The sequence below is a fragment of the Podospora pseudocomata genome, chromosome 7, assembly GCF_035222375.1.
Source record: "Podospora pseudocomata strain CBS 415.72m chromosome 7, whole genome shotgun sequence".
Taxonomy (NCBI): domain Eukaryota; kingdom Fungi; phylum Ascomycota; class Sordariomycetes; order Sordariales; family Podosporaceae; genus Podospora; species Podospora pseudocomata.
In genome coordinates, this window is record NC_085891.1 from 2,244,122 (window position 1) to 2,264,271 (window position 20,150).

Here is a 20,150-nt window from a genome sequence, read left to right on the forward strand (position 1 = left end):
TGCCTCACAATTCGCTCCTGGGGTTATCACTTAACATTTCGCAGCAGATAATCACCAGAGGTTTGGCGCGGCGGTGTGAGGATAGGCTATACAACCTGGTGATGTCCTGCTCCCAAATTCTGGTAGGGAGGAATGCGGTAACTGGCTGGAGGCAACTTCCACAGGTTCGCTTCCAGACAGGAGTGCTGAACTCTTTTGAGCCTTTCCCCATTACACACACAATCAGTCCTGCCTCTTCATTGAAAGTGCGTTCTTTCCTCCCCATGGCAAACAGCCAAAGCCTTCACTCCCACCCCACCACCGCTCCCGGATTTATAATTTAAAATTTTGCACTCGACAATCACTGGAGGTTTGGTGCAGTGGTATTTACGTGGGACGCCTGAGTATTATTACTATTGACCGATCCTTCCGGGGGAGATTAAGTGGTACCACCTACTTCCAGCCAACTGACGGGTTCGAGCCGAGGTTGGGACACTGAAGCTCTTTTTTATTCTTTATTTTTTTTTATTCACCCCCCCCCTTCTTTTGTGTTGATTTCCACTCATTTCCTTTAGACCCTTTCACTGCAACTAGCAGCTTGACTTGTTTAATATTATTACTTGCCACCATCAAGTAGCTCTTCTTGTATTAACCTTTGCCTGTGATGTGTCCTTTGGGTGTTGGTATCATGCCTTCATTTCGACCTTGGCTCTGACCCAATTCTAAATTGATGTCCAACACCAACGAGCCAAAGCATCATCATCCATCCGCTATACCCGTAGTTTTGATGATCCTTTCTTTCCCCCCTTTGACAATGCCGTCCTCTCATTCTTCCCTCAACCACGGCTTTTATCCCACTTCTCCTTTGCCTTTCACAACCTTAAATCCCATATTCCTCCCCCATCTCCCTTTCCCGAACCCTCACATCAACCCCCTAACAAACTGATCCAGCCCCAACTCAAAAAGCTCATTCCTCACCCCCTCACCCCCTTTGTGTTCCACCGGACTGAGCGGGTTCTTCACCACATACTCCACCCACAGGTTGATATATATCTGATGCAGCACATTCCGCATGCTCAGCGTCGCCACGTCAGTCAGCATGACGAACCGCAGATTGGAGGCTGTCTCGTAATAGTGGAGCTTGTACTGCGCGGTTCGGTAACTGATGAAGGCGTCGTCGGAGCCTCCGAGTTTGCGGACCATGTTTCGGAGGGAGAAGACGGTACCAAAGATTAGTTTGGCGTTGTCGGAGGATTGTTTTTGAGTGAGGATGCTGGAGGTGGGTTGTTGTGGTGGTTGTTGTGGTGGTTGTTGGGGGTGGGAGTGGGTAGGGGGGAGGATGTCGGTGGAGGAGGCGGCGGGGGGGGGGAGCCAGGATTTGGAGTAGATGCATTCCGCTGGGGAGAGGTTGTTAGCAATATATAAGGGGCAGGGAGGGAGGGGGTGGGGAAGGGGGAACGCACTGTGCCGGTCGAAGATGTAGAAGGAGTAGACGACCATTTTCGGGTTTGGGCCGGCCGGGCCGCGCGCCGGGTTGAGGGGAGGATGGGGGAGAGAAGAGAAATGGGAGCGCGCGACGGCGGTGATGGGAGGGTTGGGTGGTGAGGGTGATTACTGGGTTTGTAGATCGATTTGGCTGGTATGGACAAGTTGATGCTCGGTAGTTTCCGTTGATGTCCCGAAGTGTCGGGCTTCGGTGATCCGCCTGCGGTTGACCTCCTTACCACGACGGGGTCCACATCGGGACCGGGGGTTATTTGCAGGCGTCTTGGCGGTGGCACACAGACCAGGGCATGACATCCAACGAACCAGTCCAGCGGCTCCCGTTTTGGTAAGCTGGTCGTCCTTCTCTTTTGGTTACTTCGAAGTCAATTCTCCATCGGTTTGATCATCATGTCGACAAGATACAGAAAGCTCGAGGAGCCGAAATGACGCTCAAAAACACAAACAAAAGGATTGGCCTGTTCCCGAGATGCACAGGACGGACCCAATGACGCAGTGAGGCTCCTGGACGGGATGTCGGTTGCAGGAAAGAGCGGGGTGGTGGGGGTGAGAGAGGGGCACTTGTCAATTTAGGGGCCCCTCCCCCTTCAGCTCTGCCCTATGAGGCCGAGCCAGAGCCCCGTCTCGTCAAGTTGTTGTTTGAGTTGGGCGACACCCTTTGTTGCCAAAGTTCAGTGTTACCCTCCGTTGTCGCCCAAGAATTCTTGTTGTGCAAAGACGGCCTTGCATAGGTGGATGAACGAAGAGAAGAGACCTAACCACCATTCAGCACAAGCGGCACTTTGCTTGGTTGGTTGGTGGCTGGACTGGACTATCGTCAGAGCATCACCCCAAGGACAAAACACCTTTTCTCTCTCTCAAACTCTCGGCCGGCCAAAGCGGCGCCCTTCTTCCCGGCCACTCCCATTTCTCTTGATTTTCCCCCTTGTCATTATCGATCTGCAGCAGCCATATTAGAAGAGAGACATCCCTAAAAATGGCCGACCAAGAGACCTTCCCACCTCCCCAGCGAGCAGCAACTTACACGCTGCCACTGCGACCTCGAATGGACGGCAGCGACGCGAGAGAATTCAGCTTGGGGCCAATGGCCGGCACCCCAGACGCACAACACGACCCGGCCGCAGTGCCCCGGGGCTTAGCCTCGCCAGACATATCCGTGGAATTCGCTGGCGATCACCACCTCGACAGCAGCTCTGATAAGCCAGAGCTGTTACATCCTCGCTCTGCGCCCCCTCACGTGCAGCACTTCCAGAGCCCTCTGAGGCACCACAAACGGACACCTTCGGTTCATCGTGAGATCAAAGAGACGCTCAACGCTCATTCAGAGTACACAAGTGACGATTCTGACGGCCGCTCTCACTTTCGCGTCAACCAGTATGTCATTAAGGAGGAGATTGGGCGCGGGTCGTATGGGGCCGTCCACCTTGCTACTGATCAGTTTGGGAAAGAATATGTAGTTACCCCTCAACCCCTGTTTTCTCACCTCCTATGTTCTAATACCTCCTCCGCAGGCCGTGAAAGCCTTCTCCAAAGCCCGTCTCCGCAAACGCATACAATCCAACATACTCCGTCATGGTCCGAGATCACTCGGCCGCTTCCCCTCCCGGGCTCCCTTTGGCGCCCCTGATCTCCCCATTGCCCGGTTGACAGACCAGCGAGCAAAGGAAGCGCAGGACCCCCTCTTTCTTATTCGTGAAGAGATCGCCGTCATGAAAAAGCTCAACCATCCCAACCTAGTCCAGCTCATTGAGGTGCTCGACGACCCCGAAGAAGACACCCTGTACATGGTGCTGGAGATGTGCAAGAAGGGTGTTGTCATGAAAGTTGGTTTGGGCGAGTCAGCCGCGCCGATTGATGAAGAGCAGTGTAGGCATTGGTTCAGGGACTTGATCCTGGGTGTTGAATACCGTGAGTTTATCGCCACCGTCCCCCAATATGAAGGTCAAGTTGACATGTGAAAAGTGCATTCTCAGGGTGTAGTCCACAGGGATATCAAACCCGACAACTTGCTCCTCAACGAAGACGACGTTCTCAAAATTGTCGACTTTGGCGTCTCGGAGATGTTTGAGCAGTCCACCGACATGAAGACAGCCAAGAGCGCCGGGTCACCGGCTTTCTTACCTCCTGAGCTCTGTGTTGCCAAACATGGTGATGTGTCCGGCAAGGCAGCTGATATCTGGTCTATGGGCGTATCACTGTACTGTCTCCGCTACGGCAAGATCCCGTTTGAAAAGTTTGGAGTATTGGATATGTACGAAGCTATCCGGACAGAAGCCCCCTTCATTCCCGAGGGCGAGAACCCTTTATTTGTCGACCTGATGGGGAGGTTAATGGAGAAGGACCCAGAGAAAAGAATCACAATGGAGGAACTTCGGGTATGTTTGCCACCTTTTTCTTTTCTTTTTTCTTTTTTTTTCTTTTTTTTTCTTTTTTTTTTATAAAAAAAATTCCCCTCAAAGCTAACAAAATAGAACCACCCCTGGGTCACCAAAAACAACTCCGACCCCCTCCTCCCCACAGATGAAAATTGCACCGACCCCGTCGACCCCCCTAACCCGTTGGAAGTAAACCACGCTTTCACCCGGCGAATGTCACATCTCATCTGTGTGATGAAGGCGATTCGCAAATTCAAGTCGTTGCTCTCTACGAATCCCAAGCCGCCAGGGTCACCATACCATCACTCCCCTCGCCCATCTGACACGGCTGATTTTGCCGCTTCTATTTTACGTGAGAGGCAGCAGTTTCTTCAGTCTCCACCTCCACACCTCATCCCACCCTCAACACCACCCCAACCTTTGCTGCTGGGTATCGGCACTGGCGGATTGGATACGTTTAGCAGCAGTCATGATGATGCGGGACTGGGAGGGGACCTTGGGATCGTGGCGGACAGCCCGACGGCGGCGGATTTCAACATTTATGATAGGGCTTTTGATAAGGAGGTGGAGAGGATTAAGGGGATGAAGAGTAGGGATGGGGACGGAGGGACGACGATTTATCATACGAGGTTTAATGACCCCGAAGAGAAAAAGGAGGGGCTTTGGGGGTTGTTTAATAAGACTGCTCAGCAGCAGAAGAGGAAGGATGAGGGCATTAGTGGGTTTGCGGAGTTGGTCAGGACTGCTGTCGCTAGGGAGAAGGAGAAGGAGAAGGAAAGCAAGAAGGGGGCTGGTGGGGAGGAGGAGAAGCCAGTGGGAGAAGGGGACCAAGGCAAGACGGAGTGATGTACAGTCAAAGTTTGAAAGGGGTAGGTGGGAAAGTTTTGCCATTGGGTATTTTACAACAGCGAAAACAGCGGCTCAGGATAATTCACAAGGAAGAGAAGTGGAAAAAGAAGGGGATATTGAAGTTTCAAGCGAGGGGTTAAGATGAGGACAAGCAGCGAAGTAGTAGCATTAATACCACAACAAAGGGGTGGGGAGGGGTGAACGGGGTTAGTATAACCAAGCGAGTGTGTTTCTTATTATTGTTTGACTTTTTGGGGCAGGATTGTCGTTGTTATGTGTCAGGTTGGATCTCTGACGGTTGCTATATCTCTTTCTGTCATTGGTGGAAAGCGAATGATGCACACATTAAAGGCGGCTGCCGGTGGTGGTTTTGATACCTGGATAGTTTGACAAGTTTGGCTTTGGAATACCTTGTTTTTTCATTTTTACTTCTTAGATACTATAAGAATGTATGCCTCGGCTGCTTCGTGGTTTGCACACCCTGGGAGAGGGAGTAATGACGCAACCAGACTCAACCGGAGCTCCCACGTAGTAAGCCTGCCACACCGGAACTTCCGACAGAGAGACCTTCAGTTGGCTGTTTTATCGTCGTCACAAATACCATACGAGCACTTCACCAGTTGGGGTTCCCAATCAGCACAGCCAAGCCACTCCCACAGCCTCGACTCTGACCATAAAAAGCCGCGCTCACATGCAAAGTCCCGAGTGCCATACCTTTAATCAAGCCTGCCTCTGACTGACCAAGTGAGTGAGTGAGTGAGGTAAGCACAACCATCAACCACAGCCCCATCACGTCAACACTCCAAACCAAACTGCCAGCCTCACCCATCTCATATGACACTTACAAGTGGTCTTATCCCGTGTCCTATACCGCTCCGCTCTGACGATCCCCGTCTCCATTCACGGAAGAACAGGACCCAAATCCAGAAAAGCACAACATTTCGTATGTATCCAAACAAAAAGTCCCGAATAACACAACAGCACTTTCCACCGCAAAAAGGCCAAGCTCAACAAGGTTCCCCCCAACATCCTGGGCGTTTCTTGTTTCTTGCCGCCACGGGCCTTGGCAAAAGCTTGTCTCGATCGGAATACCCACAGTTGAAAGCATCCCCCTGCCACTCAACCCTTTAAGAATGCGCGGTGGAAAGTTCACTTCCACGGAAAAAAACACCGGATGTCAAAGCAAATTTCCGCGGTGAAAATGCCAAGGAGAATATACATATGTACGGATGCTGTACATATACATCCTGCCGGTCCTTGTGTGCTGTGCAGTGGTTGCAACAAGCCAGGCCCGGTCGCATGCAAGCACGTGCGTACATACAGTCCTTTCTTGCGGTGTGTGCGCGGAAAAGGGGGAATGAATGGCAGGCCGGCCCCCCGGATGTGTGTGTGTGTGTGTGTTTTTTTTTTCAGCGAGTTATCTCAACCACGTGTATGTAGCGAGTAAATACGTACGTCCATCCGGATGTCGCGGTGAGAAAACCACTCTCTCCCCGTTCCTTGGAAACACTTGCCATCAAATGTGTGATGAGTATTGGCTCCAATGGGACCCAACAGTAACCACGCCAGAACCCAAAAGGTTTCGATTCGAGTAAGTTCACATGTCAAGACATGGCCCCGTTGAAAGCGCACACCGCAGAATACTCCGTGGTGATAACGCCTGCCACTTTTTAGCTGCGTCTGTTAGTTCAACCCTCCAACCAACCCCTCCTTCCTCAAAGTCCCCGAAGGGAGAGCAGAACCTCCCACTATGCAACGCGTTAGCTGGTTGGTGACTTGACTAGAAAGCCAGACCCAAAGTAAACTAGTTGGATAGCCGCTCTCACCTTCTTCTCGACCCAAACGCTGCTGCTGCTGCTGTGAAACTCCTCATGGTCATCCGACGGGCCGGTGGGTTGTTCGACACCATCGTCCCCCACAAGCTTCATGCCAAGAACCGGGTCATGGGGTTCTCAAAAGAGTAGTTGTGTCCCAAGGCACCGGGTAAAGGAGGGGGGAGAGGGGGAAAGAAAACAAAAAACACAAGGAGATCTAATCTACAAGAGGCTCGAAACATTCCCATGTTTGCACGGGATGGGAGAAAAGGGCGAAGAGCAGGAGGACCTTCGGCTCCAATGCAGGCCAAGAAAAGACCGATATCAGGTCCCTTAACCGCAACCGCCCATCGGATGCTGATGCTCCCTTTGATGATGGACAGAGCGGAAGAGCTCCGAGTGGAGGGGGTTGTGCCACCACACAACACAAAACGATGTTCAAGTGATGGGTGGTATTGGAAAGGGGGGGGAGAAGAGGGTGAGGAGGAAGATGGCAATTCTCGTGACTGGGCCAATTGGCCAATTGGTCGCTGAGGCCGGGTTGCTGACAATTGCTGAAGCATGATGATGAGAGAATGCGACGAAAAAGCAGACTTGAAAGAGGAGGGAAGGGAAGGGGGAAAATGCCTCATAGACAACAGGTTTCATGCTCGAATAGGGAGAAATGGTTGATCAATGCTGCGTAGAGGTCGCAGGGCCCTGTCCGCACAACGTGGTGGACTATCGTATGTGGCCATGGGCTGAAGCAGTGGTCAGTCAACGGCACACCTGCGTCAGGGCCTGGTCGCCGGCCACGTTTCGATGCTGGAAAGGATCCCGAGGGTGGGATGGGAGATGGGAGTGAGAGGTAACTGGAAGATGTGACCAATTTCCAGCCAATTTGGGGTGGAAGTTCCGGGACAAGAGTTGCCCTCGCTTCGGCGGGCACCTCCTCCCCGTCCGGCCGTGTGTGCCCCCGCACCTGCCCCAGAACAAAGAGCCGGGAGGCCGCCCACGGCGCCAACGAGGCCGGCACCGGGGGGGGGAGGCGCATGGGGTTTTTGATGGGGCTGGTGGAAACAAAAGATGCGTTGCCAAGGCCGGCGAATCTGTGCGGATGTCCCTCTTGGGGATCATCGGGTGGATACAGGAGAACGTTGCTCTGCCAAGACTGCGCCTAGGGCGTGTAAGTGCGGGTTATTGGGTTGGCTTTTTGCAACTTTGACTGATGGGCCTGTTGATAATTGATCGTTCATGAGATGCAGAGTTGTATAAAAAGAACGCAACAGAAGCTTTTCGTTGTGTGTTTGAAGTGGAGAGACATCCCACATTTCGTGGTTTTCATCGTGGCTGCCCTCGCCCATCATCTCGCCGGCCCAAAGCAGTTACGAAATCGCAACAGCTGCAGGTGCCTTGCATGAATAGGGATGGATCCAGTGGAGGTTGTTTTTATAGAATTTCACTGAGAGAGCAAGAACAAACCTTGAATTCAGCGAGATCCAAACGAAATAGCCAATGACAGGACAGGCAAATCTAACCATAGGGGTCTAGAATTTCCCTTTTGACAGCACGGCCGAGGCTGGGGAGCACAGCATATATCAAAAAGGGAGGGCGTCACAAGCGGCTGCACACAGGGAAGTTTCTTTGGGGGTTTTAAAATATTGGGTATCTTTTGTGCCGAAAAAGGATGGCGGAGAAGAAGGTCTGGAGCAAAGTTTGGGCATGGCCGGGCAGGCTCACGGCCGAAGAAATGACCCAGGTGTTTGGCTCCCGCGGCTGCTTTCAGACAAAGAAGGGACAGAAGTTGAGCCTCCATTCGGATATCGTAGGGCTTATTACATAACGTGGAATTCACGAGAAGAAGTTGTGGTTGGTTTTAGGTTTTTTTTTTTTTTTTTGAGGTTTCCCGCCACCTTAGAGTCACTTCCTTGTTTTCTCACAGGTACTGCGCACAAGTACCTCCATACATGCACGATAGGTTGTGGTACGTACCACTCTACCCCATCCCACGAGGGTGTTCCGTCCGTCCCTTATTCACGTCCCCCTGGTAATTTGTTGCCATACGGTACAAGAGTACATGTATGGCTGCTGGGAGGAGAAGGCTGTCCTAAAGCGGACCTGTTCCCTTTTTCCCTTTCACTGGACTGATCAGATTCACCGCCCGTTCGCGGTGACGAGAGAGGGGTTGCAGCTTGCCGTGCAGAAAGAAGATTGCAGCTTGCTGACGTCTCGGAACTATAAGGCTGCGAGCTTCGATCAGCAAGCAGGCCGTGTTGGTTTGGCCCTTCCATCTCCTTCTCACCAACGGCCGGTCGTTGCCTGTCCTCAGGCCTGCGTCTCGCGCCCATAGATCTTCTACCTCGGTCATCCAAGGAAGAGACTGGCGAAGAGTGAGAGGGCCAGCCAGCCAGTCCGGTCTGTCAAAGACTCCTCCATACCCCCATCAGCCGACGGCATTTTTGCCCCCGCTCTGTCCAACCCGGCGAGCTCTTTTTACCTGAACCTTTACCTTTACCTTTACCGTTACCTACCTTTACTTCAAGCCCTCAAACCGGAGGGGAAAGCAACGGCACGAACCAGTCACGACACAAATTTTACCCTCGCCCTCAACCCTCTTACATAACCAATAACAAACCGAAACTGGCTCTCTGTGTCACTTCTTCAAGCTCTCCTCAGCCATTACTTGACCGATTCACCATGTCCGATTCAATCCTCCTGACCAAGAAGTCATCATCCGGCACCCTGCTCCTCGGCCACTACTAATATCTTGGAAGAGCCACCCTATCATATCAAAAGCCCCAGGAGCAATTCCCATTTCAGCGATTCACTCGCCTCCCGAGCTCCACTTTTGCAGCACTCCACATCAACGACTTCTTGATTTTCCGCTCGCGCTGCTTCTTCCCCCTACCTCTTACTCCCACAGACTTTTCCCCGTCTGTCCCCGACAGAACTCAGCAGCGACAACAACAAAAAACCTTGGCAGTTTTGGTCGTTATAACAGGATAGCCCCGGGCTCTGCCCACCAAGACCACAAGGCGCGTTCGCCGCCACTACCATCACTGCTGCTGCCCTGCCTTTGCTCTTGCATAAGCGCAGTGACTGAAACCACCCGACTCGCTTACCTCTTTGCCCGCTCCAGCACTGCGGCACCCGCCATCAATATTCTCCTACAGCACCGTCCAAGAAGCCCAGCGCTCTTCTCGCATACCTAAACATGTCAACCACCGCCGATGCCAAGCCTCCCTCCACGAGGTCCTCCCAGGCCCCGTCAATCAAGTCGGTCGATCTCCCCCCCAGGTCTCCCAACCTGAACGGTTTGACCGAGCAGCCCGCAAAGCCCGTGGAGAAGGCGTCTGTAAAAGACCGTCTGACGCGCATGTTCTCGACCAGAGACGCTGCCTCTCGCGCCGCATCCACCGACGGCAAGCCCACTCCCAGCACCGGCACCCCTGGCAACACTTCCCCGCCGCCCTCGAGGCCCTCGGCCCCAGAACGTAAGGGTTCGATTGCGTCAGACAAGTCGCCCGCCCCGACCACTGCGACAGCGAGCAAGTCCAAATTGGCAAACGGCAAGGATGGCCACTTGCAGCGCTTCATGCTTCTCCCAGATCCTCCCGGAGGACACGAGCACCACCTCAAGTCGTCGCGTCGCCAGGAGAGGTTAACCGACATGATCAAGGGGCTGCTCGGCCGGAAGTCTGAACCGCAGCATGCGGCGCCCGAGAATGACCTTTCGCTCGTCTCCAACTGGGTCGACAATCTGAAGCGGGAAAAGGAAGGAGGCTCTTCGGCTTCGGACAAGAAGGCGGCGAACGGAGCCGGTGGTTTGGTGGAGAAGTACGGCAAGTGCCAGGAGGTGGTGGGCCGCGGCGCTTTCGGCATCGTAAGAATTTCCCACAAGAAGATGGAGAATGGTGTCGGCGAGAAGCTGTTCGCCGTCAAGGAGTTCCGCAGGCGTCCAGAGGAGACCGAAAAGAAGTATAGCAAACGTCTTACGGCCGAGTTCTGCATCTCTTCGTCTCTCCGCCATCCCAACGTCATCCACACGCTGGACCTGGTTAAGGACTCAAAGGGCGACTATTGCGAGGTGATGGAGTTCTGCGCCGGTGGTGATCTTTACACCCTTGTCCTGGCGGCAGGCAAGCTCGAGGTTCAGGAGGCGGACTGTTTCTTCAAGCAGATGATGCGTGGCGTGGAATACATGCATGAGATGGGAGTTGCCCATCGCGATCTGAAGCCAGAAAACTTGCTTCTCACCACCAACGGCGGGCTCAAAATTACGGATTTCGGAAACGGAGAGTGTTTCCGCATGGCCTGGGAGAACGATGCGCACATGGTGTCGGGCTTGTGCGGCTCGGCCCCTTACATTGCTCCAGAGGAGTACATCGACAGGGAATTTGATGCCCGCGCTGTGGACGTCTGGGCTTGCGGTGTCATTTACATGGCTATGCGGACTGGTCGTCACCTCTGGCGCGTGGCCAAGAAGGACGAGGATGAATTCTATGATCGGTACCTTGAAGGACGGAGGGATGAAGCGGGCTATGGCCCGATAGAGTCGTTGCACAGGGTAAGTGCGATTGTGAACCATAACACTCTTTTGACTCGCATTAACCCACCATCCCCCATTTAGGCCCGCTGCAGGAATGTGATTTACTCCATCCTCGACCCAAATCCGTCTAGAAGAATCACAGCCTCGCAAGTCCTCAAATCTGAGTGGGGCCGTGAGATAAAACTGTGCAAGGCTGGTGAAGAAGGTCTTTAACACGAGCTCCGTCAGGCTGGATCGAAATTGGAATGATGTTGTTGTTTATGTATAAAATAGCATTATCCGAGGGAGAACCACGTCTGGCGGGGCAAACAAAACGAAACAAAAAAACAAAAACACCAAAAAAAAAAAAAAAAACACAGACCTTTTTTTTCTTCTTTTCTTCACTTGTTGTTTTTTCGACAGAGGATTCATATCAAATACCTATTAGTTCTTTCTTCTTCTTCTTTTTCTTCTTCTTCTTCTTCTTCTTCTTCTTCTTCTTCTTCTTCTTCTTCTTCTTCTTCTTCTTCTTCTTCTTCTTCTTCTACTACTACTACTACTACTACCACAGCGCGCGCCTCTCATGACATATCATGAGGCACCTTTCATTCTATTTCACGAAGCGAAATGACGACGACACTCTCACATGGCAAAGCACACACACCCCCCCCCCAACACACACACACAAGCAAGCAAGGTCAAGATTCTCACGAGCAAAGCATTGGAGTTCGGGCGAATGATATAACTTCTTTTACATCATTTTTTTTATAGCAAACTATCGATTTCTCTTGCAGCCCTTACTATACTAATACTTTTCGCTTCGTTAGGGAGGCTAGTTCTTTTTCTTTTCTTTTCTTCCGTTTGTTCAGAACAGAGGGAATTGGGTTGGCCAGATCTGATTTTTTTTTTCTTGTCTGCGCGTGTTCTCACTTGCGGGCAAAAAGTGGGGTAAGGGAAGGTGAGGGAAGAAGAGGTTTGCAGAGGGGGGTTTGAACTACACTATTTTTTTATAGAGTAGTTAGAGGGGAGTAGGAGCACAAGGGGCAGGTGAATACTATTTTTTCTTTTTCTCTTTTACAACTTTTTGGGAGAGAAGCTAGGTGGTGATGGACGTGAGAAGCTGGGACATGACAGGCAAGCCGAGGATGGATGATGACTATTTGAAGATGTTGATAATTTCAGCTGGTGGGGGATAGATAAGAAGGGTTTGAACAGCGAAAAGACCACGCGGGGGGGAGGGAGATTGCATTTTTCACGACAGACTACCACCATTTTATATTACAGTTTTCAAGCGCGGCGTAGGCAGGCAGGCGGGCGGTTGTTTATGCTTTTCTGGAGAGGTTGGCAAAGCGTTCGTTTTATCTGGGAAGGAACATATTTAAGTATAGTAATGTATACATGATACAATACACAGTCACGTTTGATGTACTCTTCTCATCATACTCACCAACACAGCTCGCTCTTGAAGAGTACAGACGCCCACACAGATCAGGGGAGGTTCTGCATGAATACACCCACAACCCAACCCACAACAGCCCAACTATTACTGAGGCAACTAACCAACCCACTCACTTCTGCAAGAGAAAGCAAAAGAACCTGAGCCAAGACGAAAACGAAAACTACCGTCCCTGCCGCAGTTGGTTGAATTTCGGGATGTGGGAGGGAGAAGAATGACCCTATGGAATGTCTTGGCTGACGTTTTTGTGGGATCGTGATAATTGGGTGGGAGGGAGAGGGAGGGTTCGGGATATCGGATCGGATGTCGGCATCTTTTTTTTTTTCAAGGCCGCGTGGATCAAGGCCCAGGGTCTCGTCTCCTCCTTTGCTTTGGGTTGGACACTTAATCTCGCATGGGGCGTCGCGTGGGTTGGGTTTGAATGGGGGTTTTGTGAAGAGATAAGTGTCCGTGGTTTGGTTCCTTGTGAGGGGGTTCAAAAGGGGGCGGGTGATGGGTCAGGTACGGGCGGTTCATGGTGCGATCTCCATCAATAGCGGCGGGTGGGTGGATGAAAGAATGGAAGGAGACAAGAGTCTTCTAGAAGGGCTTTTTTTCATTCAGGGGTAAGAGTGAGGGGAGATGGGAAAGGGTTCCTCTCTCTTTAGTACGGGGCTTGCTGTTGTCTTCATTCTTGATGGGGTACGGTGCCTCAACACCATGTTTCTCTGGCAAGATGCTGGATAGCCAACAGTGTTGCTTTAACGGGCTGAGCAACATGGTCCATTTCCAACTGATGAAATGCGGGATATCCCGTAGATCTCATGATATCATCTCGATCGTTACGCCCCCTCCCCGCGGAATTGGAGTTTCTCGTATGCGATCACTTGGAATGCAACAGCTGCTGTGTTCACGAACGATTATCTCTCTCTCTCTCTCTCTCTCTCTCTCTCTCTCTCTCTCTCTCTCTCTCTCTCTCTCTCTCTCTCTCTCTCTCTCTCTCTCTCTCTCTCTCTCTCTCTCTCTCTCTCTCTCTCTCTCTCTCTCTCTTTTTTTTTTTTTTTTTTTTTTCTTCTTTTTTTTTTTTCTTTTCTTTTCTTTCTTTCTTATATCCCCCTTTTGACAGCCGTGGAATATCCATCTCACTAGTCAGTCATGTTTGACTGAATGATAGATGTCGTAAAGAAGTCCAGAGCGAAATTGAAATCTTTTTTGCATCATCAAATCCACAACCCTCCTAATTTCTCACCACCGTGTGGACCATCTTGACGTCTCACAAACTAGAACCCCTTTCTCTGCCGCCACCCGCCCGCCTGGCACCCGGTACGCCCCTTCCCCCCAATCTATCTCTACTATTTATACCATTTCCGTCGTAACCAAAAGACGTCACTCACTCGCACAAACCTTTCTTGGGGGAGTCGTACAAGCTCGTGTACTTAATGTAGACAGCCGACCCGATTTCACATCCGTTTTTTTGTCCTTCCGTATTACTACGTGGAACATCATCACTCGGCACCTACTCAAGCGCGTCCACCCTCCCTTCATCGTCGTGTATCAGTATAGCATCTCTTCCACATACACTTCCCGCTGAACCATGGACCAACTCTCCATGCTCCTGCGCTGAAGAAGATGAGAGGAAACACTCGCTTGCATATTTGGATAAGACTATGCCACCAGCAAAATACACAAAAGCGTCTAGAAAGACAGCAACAGCAGACAAGCACAGCCGGTAAATATTTCACTTCTATTAGATACCTAACTAGATGAATAGTCGACAGTATTCCACAAGGCAGCAGGTAGGTAGTATTCACTGTACATATATATCTCCTCCGTGTACACACACACACACACACACACACACACACACACACACACACACACACACAGACATCCCCTTAAAACCCATAGGTTCTTTCATATCATCATTATCAAGCCCCCCCTTATACCCCTGAACCTCAACCTCCTCACTGGGAGAACAGAGCCATTGTCCAATGCCCTCAGACAAGTAAATATAATCAAACTGAGCAAATCCCTTCTTGACAAGTACAGTGCGCGTTCAAGTAAAGACCACCGGCAAAGCACAAAAGCAAAAACCGGCAACTGCCCAAAATATCAACAAAAAGTATTACATTTTCAAACCGCACATCGAAATCGTTTTTCGCACAACAAAAGTAAACAGAAAGAACCTCAACATTCAGTTGTCTGCGTGCATAGTAGAGAAACCACCCCAATAGGTAAATAAATAAACCAGAATAACCCCCCCTTCCCTCAAAATAAATACGCCAGCCAGCAGCACCCCCCCGAAATATCCCATACCATTTCATACCAATCCATTCCATCCCTCCAACCACCCAGTTGTTTTATTTCCTCTTCCTCCTCCTCCCCTTCTTCCACCACCCCCCTTTCTCCTCCACATAACCAAACAAATTTCCCCTTCCATCCCCTCGAAAATAAACCCCAAAAACCCCAAGCTCCAAACCCCAAAAACCAGCCCCGCCAGCCCAGATATATCAAAATCCAAAAATATCGAATCGTAAGAGGTAGTAGTGTGGTAGTAGTAGTAGCAGTAAAAATAATCACATCACAACAAAATAAATCTCCCCCACCAGAGCCTCATGAGTGAAACAAATCCCAAGCTCTCTCACACAGCTTCAAAAACTCTTCCCTCTTCGCCCTCTGCGTGTCAGGCGAGTCCCTCCCCTCCTCAAACGGCCCCGTCCTCCTGCTCGACCCCGGCGCGTGCGGCGCAGGTCTGCTCCCGTTCCCCCCCAGCGGCGGGCTGCCGTCCTCGTACTCGGCCCGACTTCTCTTGAGGGGCGGCGCGTGGCTCGGGACGACATTGTTGCTGCTGATGCTCCGGCTCGCGTCAGCATACTGCGGTATCCCGTCATATCTCGAGTCTCGCGAGTGTTGTTGCTGCTGTTGCTGCTGCTGCGGGTACGGGTGCGGGGACGGTGGTGTTGGGGGTTGCTGCTGGTTGCCTGCGTAGTGTACTAACTTGGGTAAAAGTTCCGGTCTGCCGCCTGCCAGTTCCACCTGGGCTTCCTCGGCCGACTTGTACTCCCTCGGCCGGCCTGGGGTGGACGCTTGCTGCTGCTGAGGTGGCGGGTGGTGCGGCGACGCAAGAGGGGCGCGGTTCTGGTTGGCAAAGAGCGCGTGGCCGCTGGATTCTGGGTGTCCGGAAAGGTTCTGTCCAAAAACGTCGGCGATGGGCGGGAGGCGATTGTTCGTTTGCTGGGCTGGGACGTGGTGAATGTGTGAGTTCCTGGCCAGGTTCGAGGGCTGGTTGGTGATGTGTCGCGTTAGCGGGTGCGGGTTGTGTCTCCCTGTGAAGGTCTGGCCCAGTGGCGCGGATTGGATCACGCGCTCGTTCGCAAACTGCTCGTGCGACGGCGCAACGATGCTCAGACCTGGCGGAGGCCCACGCTTGCGGGCAAAACCAGGTGTCTTTGCGGTAAATTGGCCTCCGTCCTTGTCGGCGGGACCGTCGCCCTTGGCCGACTGCTGCTGTAACCTCTGCTCAATAATCTGCCTCTGGTGTTCCCTGACGCTCATGCTGCGCTGCAGCTGCTCCTTCATGACTGGGTCCTGGGTTACGAAGCCGGGTGACAGGCAGGCCAGACCAACTTCCTGGATGCCCAGGCCGTCTCTGGCAGTCAGGGGCCGTCCTGTGGCGGGTGAGACAATGTTTGTCGTGTTCTTGGAGAGATCGAGCTTCCTCGGCCGGTGACGGGCTGTGGGCAAATCGGGCGATCCAGGCTCCTTCTTGACGATGATTTTGGGGCCTTCTCTGCTTCGAGATCTGTGCGTGGTGCGACGGGACGGATTAGTAACGTTGCTCCAAATGAAACAACAGACCCAGGGCTGATGGGCGCAGCGCAGCAGCTGGAAAGGGGGGCTGGAGAGCAAAACTTACGCGCTGGGTGGAGAGGACTTGTGAGCGGTGGGAGCGGCACCTACACCCTTTGGGCTGCCGCTACCAGTGCGTGCTGGCGCTGGCGCTGGCGCGTTCGGGTTTGCGGACATGGGTGGAGGAGGAGGAATCGACTGTGTTGGCCTCTGGGCGCTGGGAGATGTGGTGATGTCGTTGCCAAAAGAAGGCCTGTCGTGAGGAGCCGGTGAAGGGGCTATTGCGACTGCGGTGCTCATGATGAGTTGTGTAGCGGTGGCGCGTTGCAGGCAATTCGAGGATTTGGAAGCGGGTTTGGAAAAACCGATCACTCAGATTTCCCCGAAAATTGGGGGGCAGGGCCTAACTGGGGGGGGGGGGTGGGTGGGTGTGTGAGAGGGCGATCCGAATCGAGAGTGTGTGTGGATGGATGAATGGGTTGAAGCGAGGAAGTGCGGCGGGAAAGAGGCGTCGAGTCTGGTAGTCGAGTCGAGTCGAGCCCACGAATTGGATACTCGGTACTCTGTCTCCTTTTTCTTGGATTAATTGCGTCGGCCAGAAGAAAACCGGGCGCTTCTTTCTCCCTCTCCGACTGCGTTGCGCTGTGCTTGTGCTGTGCTGTGCAATGTGTGCTGTGCTGTGCTGGTAGGTGCTGTGCGTCGGCGTGTTGCTGCAACCAAATGCTGCAGTTGCTGCACCTTCCTTTTTTTGGCAATGCACGTCGTAAAAGGGAAAGACGACACCACCACCCAAGACTTTTTGACGGGCGCTTGCGCTGGATTGGACTTTTGCTGGGATTCGTTGGATTGCTTCGGCCCGGACGTAGATAGTCGTTCCTGTTCTTCTCTAATTCCAATTCCAATTCCAACTATTCCACCTGCTTAATCTCCTGCTTCGTCCCGTCTTCCTTGTTCCTTTGGGGGAGTCGGCCGATATATAGATGACCAACAAGACTAAATTATTGCGCCGCAGAGAAGCGGGCACGGGGGATTCGGTGGTGCTGTGTTGGATGACGGAGTGACCGGGGATGGTTTGGATGGTATTACACCTACACGCCACAACTGAGGAGGCCAAGAGTGCGGTAGCAAGAGTATGAAAAACAAGAAGGAAAAAAAAAACAGAAAAAAGACTCGAGCAAAACAAAGTGCGATCGAGGGTTATTTTGTTCCGGAGACGAGAAGAGAGACAGAGAGAGAGAGGAGAGAGGGAATATGTGTGAAATAATAATAAGGGGGAGGGGTATTGTTTCTAGTTTCTGGCGCGGGGGAAGGGGGGAGGGATGATGATGGGATGGAAAAAGGATGAGGGGCTGTCTGTGAGACGGCGGCGGGATTCTTTTTAGGGGAACACAACTCGCATGGCCGGAGCTACACTACGCAGGTAAAAGGGCCAGTTCTGCCAGTCGTATAAGCGTGAACCGGGGGGCCTCTGGTATTAAAGGAGACGACGCAGACACGGTGATGCAAGTTGTGTGTGAGGTCTGTGGCTACTCCCTTGGTCACAGGTGCTCAGCCAGAGCGAGCTCTGATGGACGATGACCGTCAGTGGCTCTAGTGTTTGAGATTCGACGTCGTGGAGCACCAAGTGGAGGCCCTTGTTGGCGAGGGGCGGGGCTTGGTCTGAATCTGATCGACTGGGAAGTGCCCCGAAAAATTAGCCCTGTCCCGTATCAAAAAGACCTGCTGAAGAGAGAGGTCAAAAAGTAAAAGGCCCGTCTGGAGTTTCCCTATCTTCTACGTTTGACTCATGTGTTCACTCTCCCGTGGGCCCGCAAAAAGTCCCTCGGACAGTACGAGTTTTTTTTTCTTCATTAAAAAGCTCTGAGGTTGTTTTGGATTGAAAGTGGAGGCACTCGTTATTGGCAGAAACACGGAGTCCACTGTTTCCTCTTTGGACCCCTGTCAGACTTCCCAGCAGCCATGACAGTGTCGCCTGAAACTCGTCTGTGCTGCAAGGAGGGGCGCAGCTTTATCAACCGAGAGCAACGTCCTCCCGTCTTTTTTCCCCGTAGCGCTGCATCTCTAGGCCCTGTAGGTGCGGTCCATGATCATCAACAAACACGATAGAAATAGCTTCAAAAGATCGCCTCTCTGCTCATCAGGATCCCTCATGTTGCGGCGGCCTAGTAGAGGACAAACTGCCTCATGACTTTGGGTTTTGATTGGGTCTCACGTCTCTTCCCAATCAAGGACTCTCTGAAGACTTTTTTTTTTTTCAAACCAACTGAGACAAGGTCCAGATGGAGGGGGCCTCTACAGAGTATGTGAGAGTGTGATATCGTGGGCTATAGTGAGGTATACTAGCGTAATCTTTTTCCCGCTCCGGGAACCATAGAAAGGATGACTTCGGATCTCTCCCACATAGCTGCTGCGCGGAACAAAGGCCGCCGACTGATGGTGGGATGTCAGTTCAGAGGCGGCCAGATATCCGGAAGAGCCCATCGCCTGCTTCAGAGATATTGGACCGGGTGATTCTTATAAAAGATGCAACTATACAAAGTTAGCGTGAGGTGAGAATACGAGAGGTTGGAAAAGAGGGATGAGACCGCATTCGTTTCCTTGGTGCTTGAGACTCTTCTAAATCAGGTCAGCACATCACACATTCCGGACACCATCACAAAACCAGATGTTGGGTCTGGCTGGGTATTTGTTTGGCGGCTGCAACAGCAGCAGCAAGACGGTGGTCTATTGAACCTCACCAGCGCTCCACCCAGGCTGCGACATCTGCGTTCTGGTGGGGACCCCTGAAGTTGGTGAGCCTTGTGGGTGGGTTGTGTGGGTTTTTTCGTCCATGATCGTCCACACTGTGTTGTGCACGGTACGAGACAACTGTGCCGCCAACACCATCTCTCCTTCAAAGCCTCGATGAGATTTCCTTAAAGTCACCTCCGCGACATCCCGCTCTCCCGCTGCGAGCTGCCATCTGCCGTTCGTGTTTGCTGCCCTTGTCTTCCTTTGGGGAGAAATTGTACCTCGACGGGATTTCTGTGCGACTGCCGCCGTCGAAAGCCTGTCTGTGAGAATTATCTAGTCTGTGCTCGCCAAGGCTGTACCGCACAGACAAGCGGGGGATAAACGACAGGACTCGGACCTCGATCATAAAATCGACTTTTGACAGGCTCTTTTGGCGTTGATAGTGGAAGCCGACGGGGCTGTCTGTCCCAAATCCATAGGCCACCGCTGGTTGAAGTTGTACTCCGTACACAAGATGTTTCTCCTCTTGTCCAACACCTTGACCAATCAACAGCCTTGCCGAATATGGCGGTTGGCTCTCCTGAGACAAACACCACAAACTCGGAGGATTGGGCGGTGGTGAGAAAGACTGTGAACTGTCCATACGAAGCTGGTGAAAAAAGCCTCAACCTCGCTGTGGCGACGTTTTTCTTCTCTTGTTGTTCTCGTCTATCGTTTGGTCTTGGATGAGCTGCATGCGATAGCCGTGTTTCATCTATGTGCCGGCCGCATGAGACGGTGCTAACCCCGGAATCCTAGGATCGTCTGTTCCGGCCTTCTCGGCTGCCCCAACATCCTGATGACCCGATCCGACCCGGTCCAGGGGACACTGTCGACGAGGGAAAAGAAAACACAAAGTGTCACATGGTGGTGGTTCACCAACACCCCCTTGAACAGCTGTTTTCTTCCTGCCTCATACGAACGACGTCTGAAGAACCGAACACTATAAACCCTTCCAATAAACCGTTCAGCTTGTCCCACACAGAGAGACTCGCCGAGATGCAGACACGAGTAGGTCACAGCAGGCCCTCGCTCGTCAGGAGATCATGCTGCTATCCGAGCCTCTC

At 52.2% G+C, this 20,150-nt stretch overlaps 4 protein-coding genes across 4 annotated transcripts; 2 read left to right on the forward strand and 2 right to left on the reverse strand.

The window, feature by feature from the left end:
- Positions 1-526: 526 nt before the first annotated feature.
- bet5 (Trafficking protein particle complex subunit BET5) lies at positions 527-1,851 on the reverse strand. The gene is made up of 2 exons (XM_062893649.1): positions 1,443-1,851; positions 527-1,376 (listed from the first exon to the last, which is right to left on the reverse strand). Exons 1-2 carry the CDS (start codon positions 1,477-1,479, stop codon positions 901-903), a joined length of 513 nt encoding a protein of 170 aa, XP_062739482.1. The 5' UTR covers positions 1,480-1,851; the 3' UTR covers positions 527-900.
- On the forward strand, positions 1,544-5,134 carry QC762_708060 (uncharacterized protein). Its single transcript, XM_062893650.1, has 4 exons — positions 1,544-2,935; positions 2,994-3,390; positions 3,445-3,857; positions 3,954-5,134. The coding sequence occupies exons 1-4, from the start codon at positions 2,459-2,461 to the stop codon at positions 4,701-4,703; spliced, it is 2,037 nt and encodes a 678-aa protein (XP_062739483.1). The 5' UTR covers positions 1,544-2,458; the 3' UTR covers positions 4,704-5,134.
- A 3,291-nt stretch (positions 5,135-8,425) lies between these two features.
- SAT4 (serine/threonine-protein kinase HAL4/sat4) lies at positions 8,426-12,325 on the forward strand. Its single transcript, XM_062893651.1, has 3 exons — positions 8,426-8,483; positions 8,742-11,066; positions 11,130-12,325. The coding sequence occupies exons 2-3, from the start codon at positions 9,714-9,716 to the stop codon at positions 11,259-11,261; spliced, it is 1,485 nt and encodes a 494-aa protein (XP_062739484.1). The 5' UTR covers positions 8,426-8,483; positions 8,742-9,713; the 3' UTR covers positions 11,262-12,325.
- A 2,750-nt stretch (positions 12,326-15,075) lies between these two features.
- On the reverse strand, positions 15,076-17,836 carry QC762_708170 (uncharacterized protein; the record flags this gene model as incomplete). Its single annotated transcript, XM_062893659.1, has 2 exons — positions 16,379-17,836; positions 15,076-16,264 (listed from the first exon to the last, which is right to left on the reverse strand). Exons 1-2 carry the CDS (start codon positions 16,609-16,611, stop codon positions 15,076-15,078), a joined length of 1,422 nt encoding a protein of 473 aa, XP_062739485.1. The 5' UTR covers positions 16,612-17,836.
- Between the last annotated feature and the right edge of the window lie 2,314 nt (positions 17,837-20,150).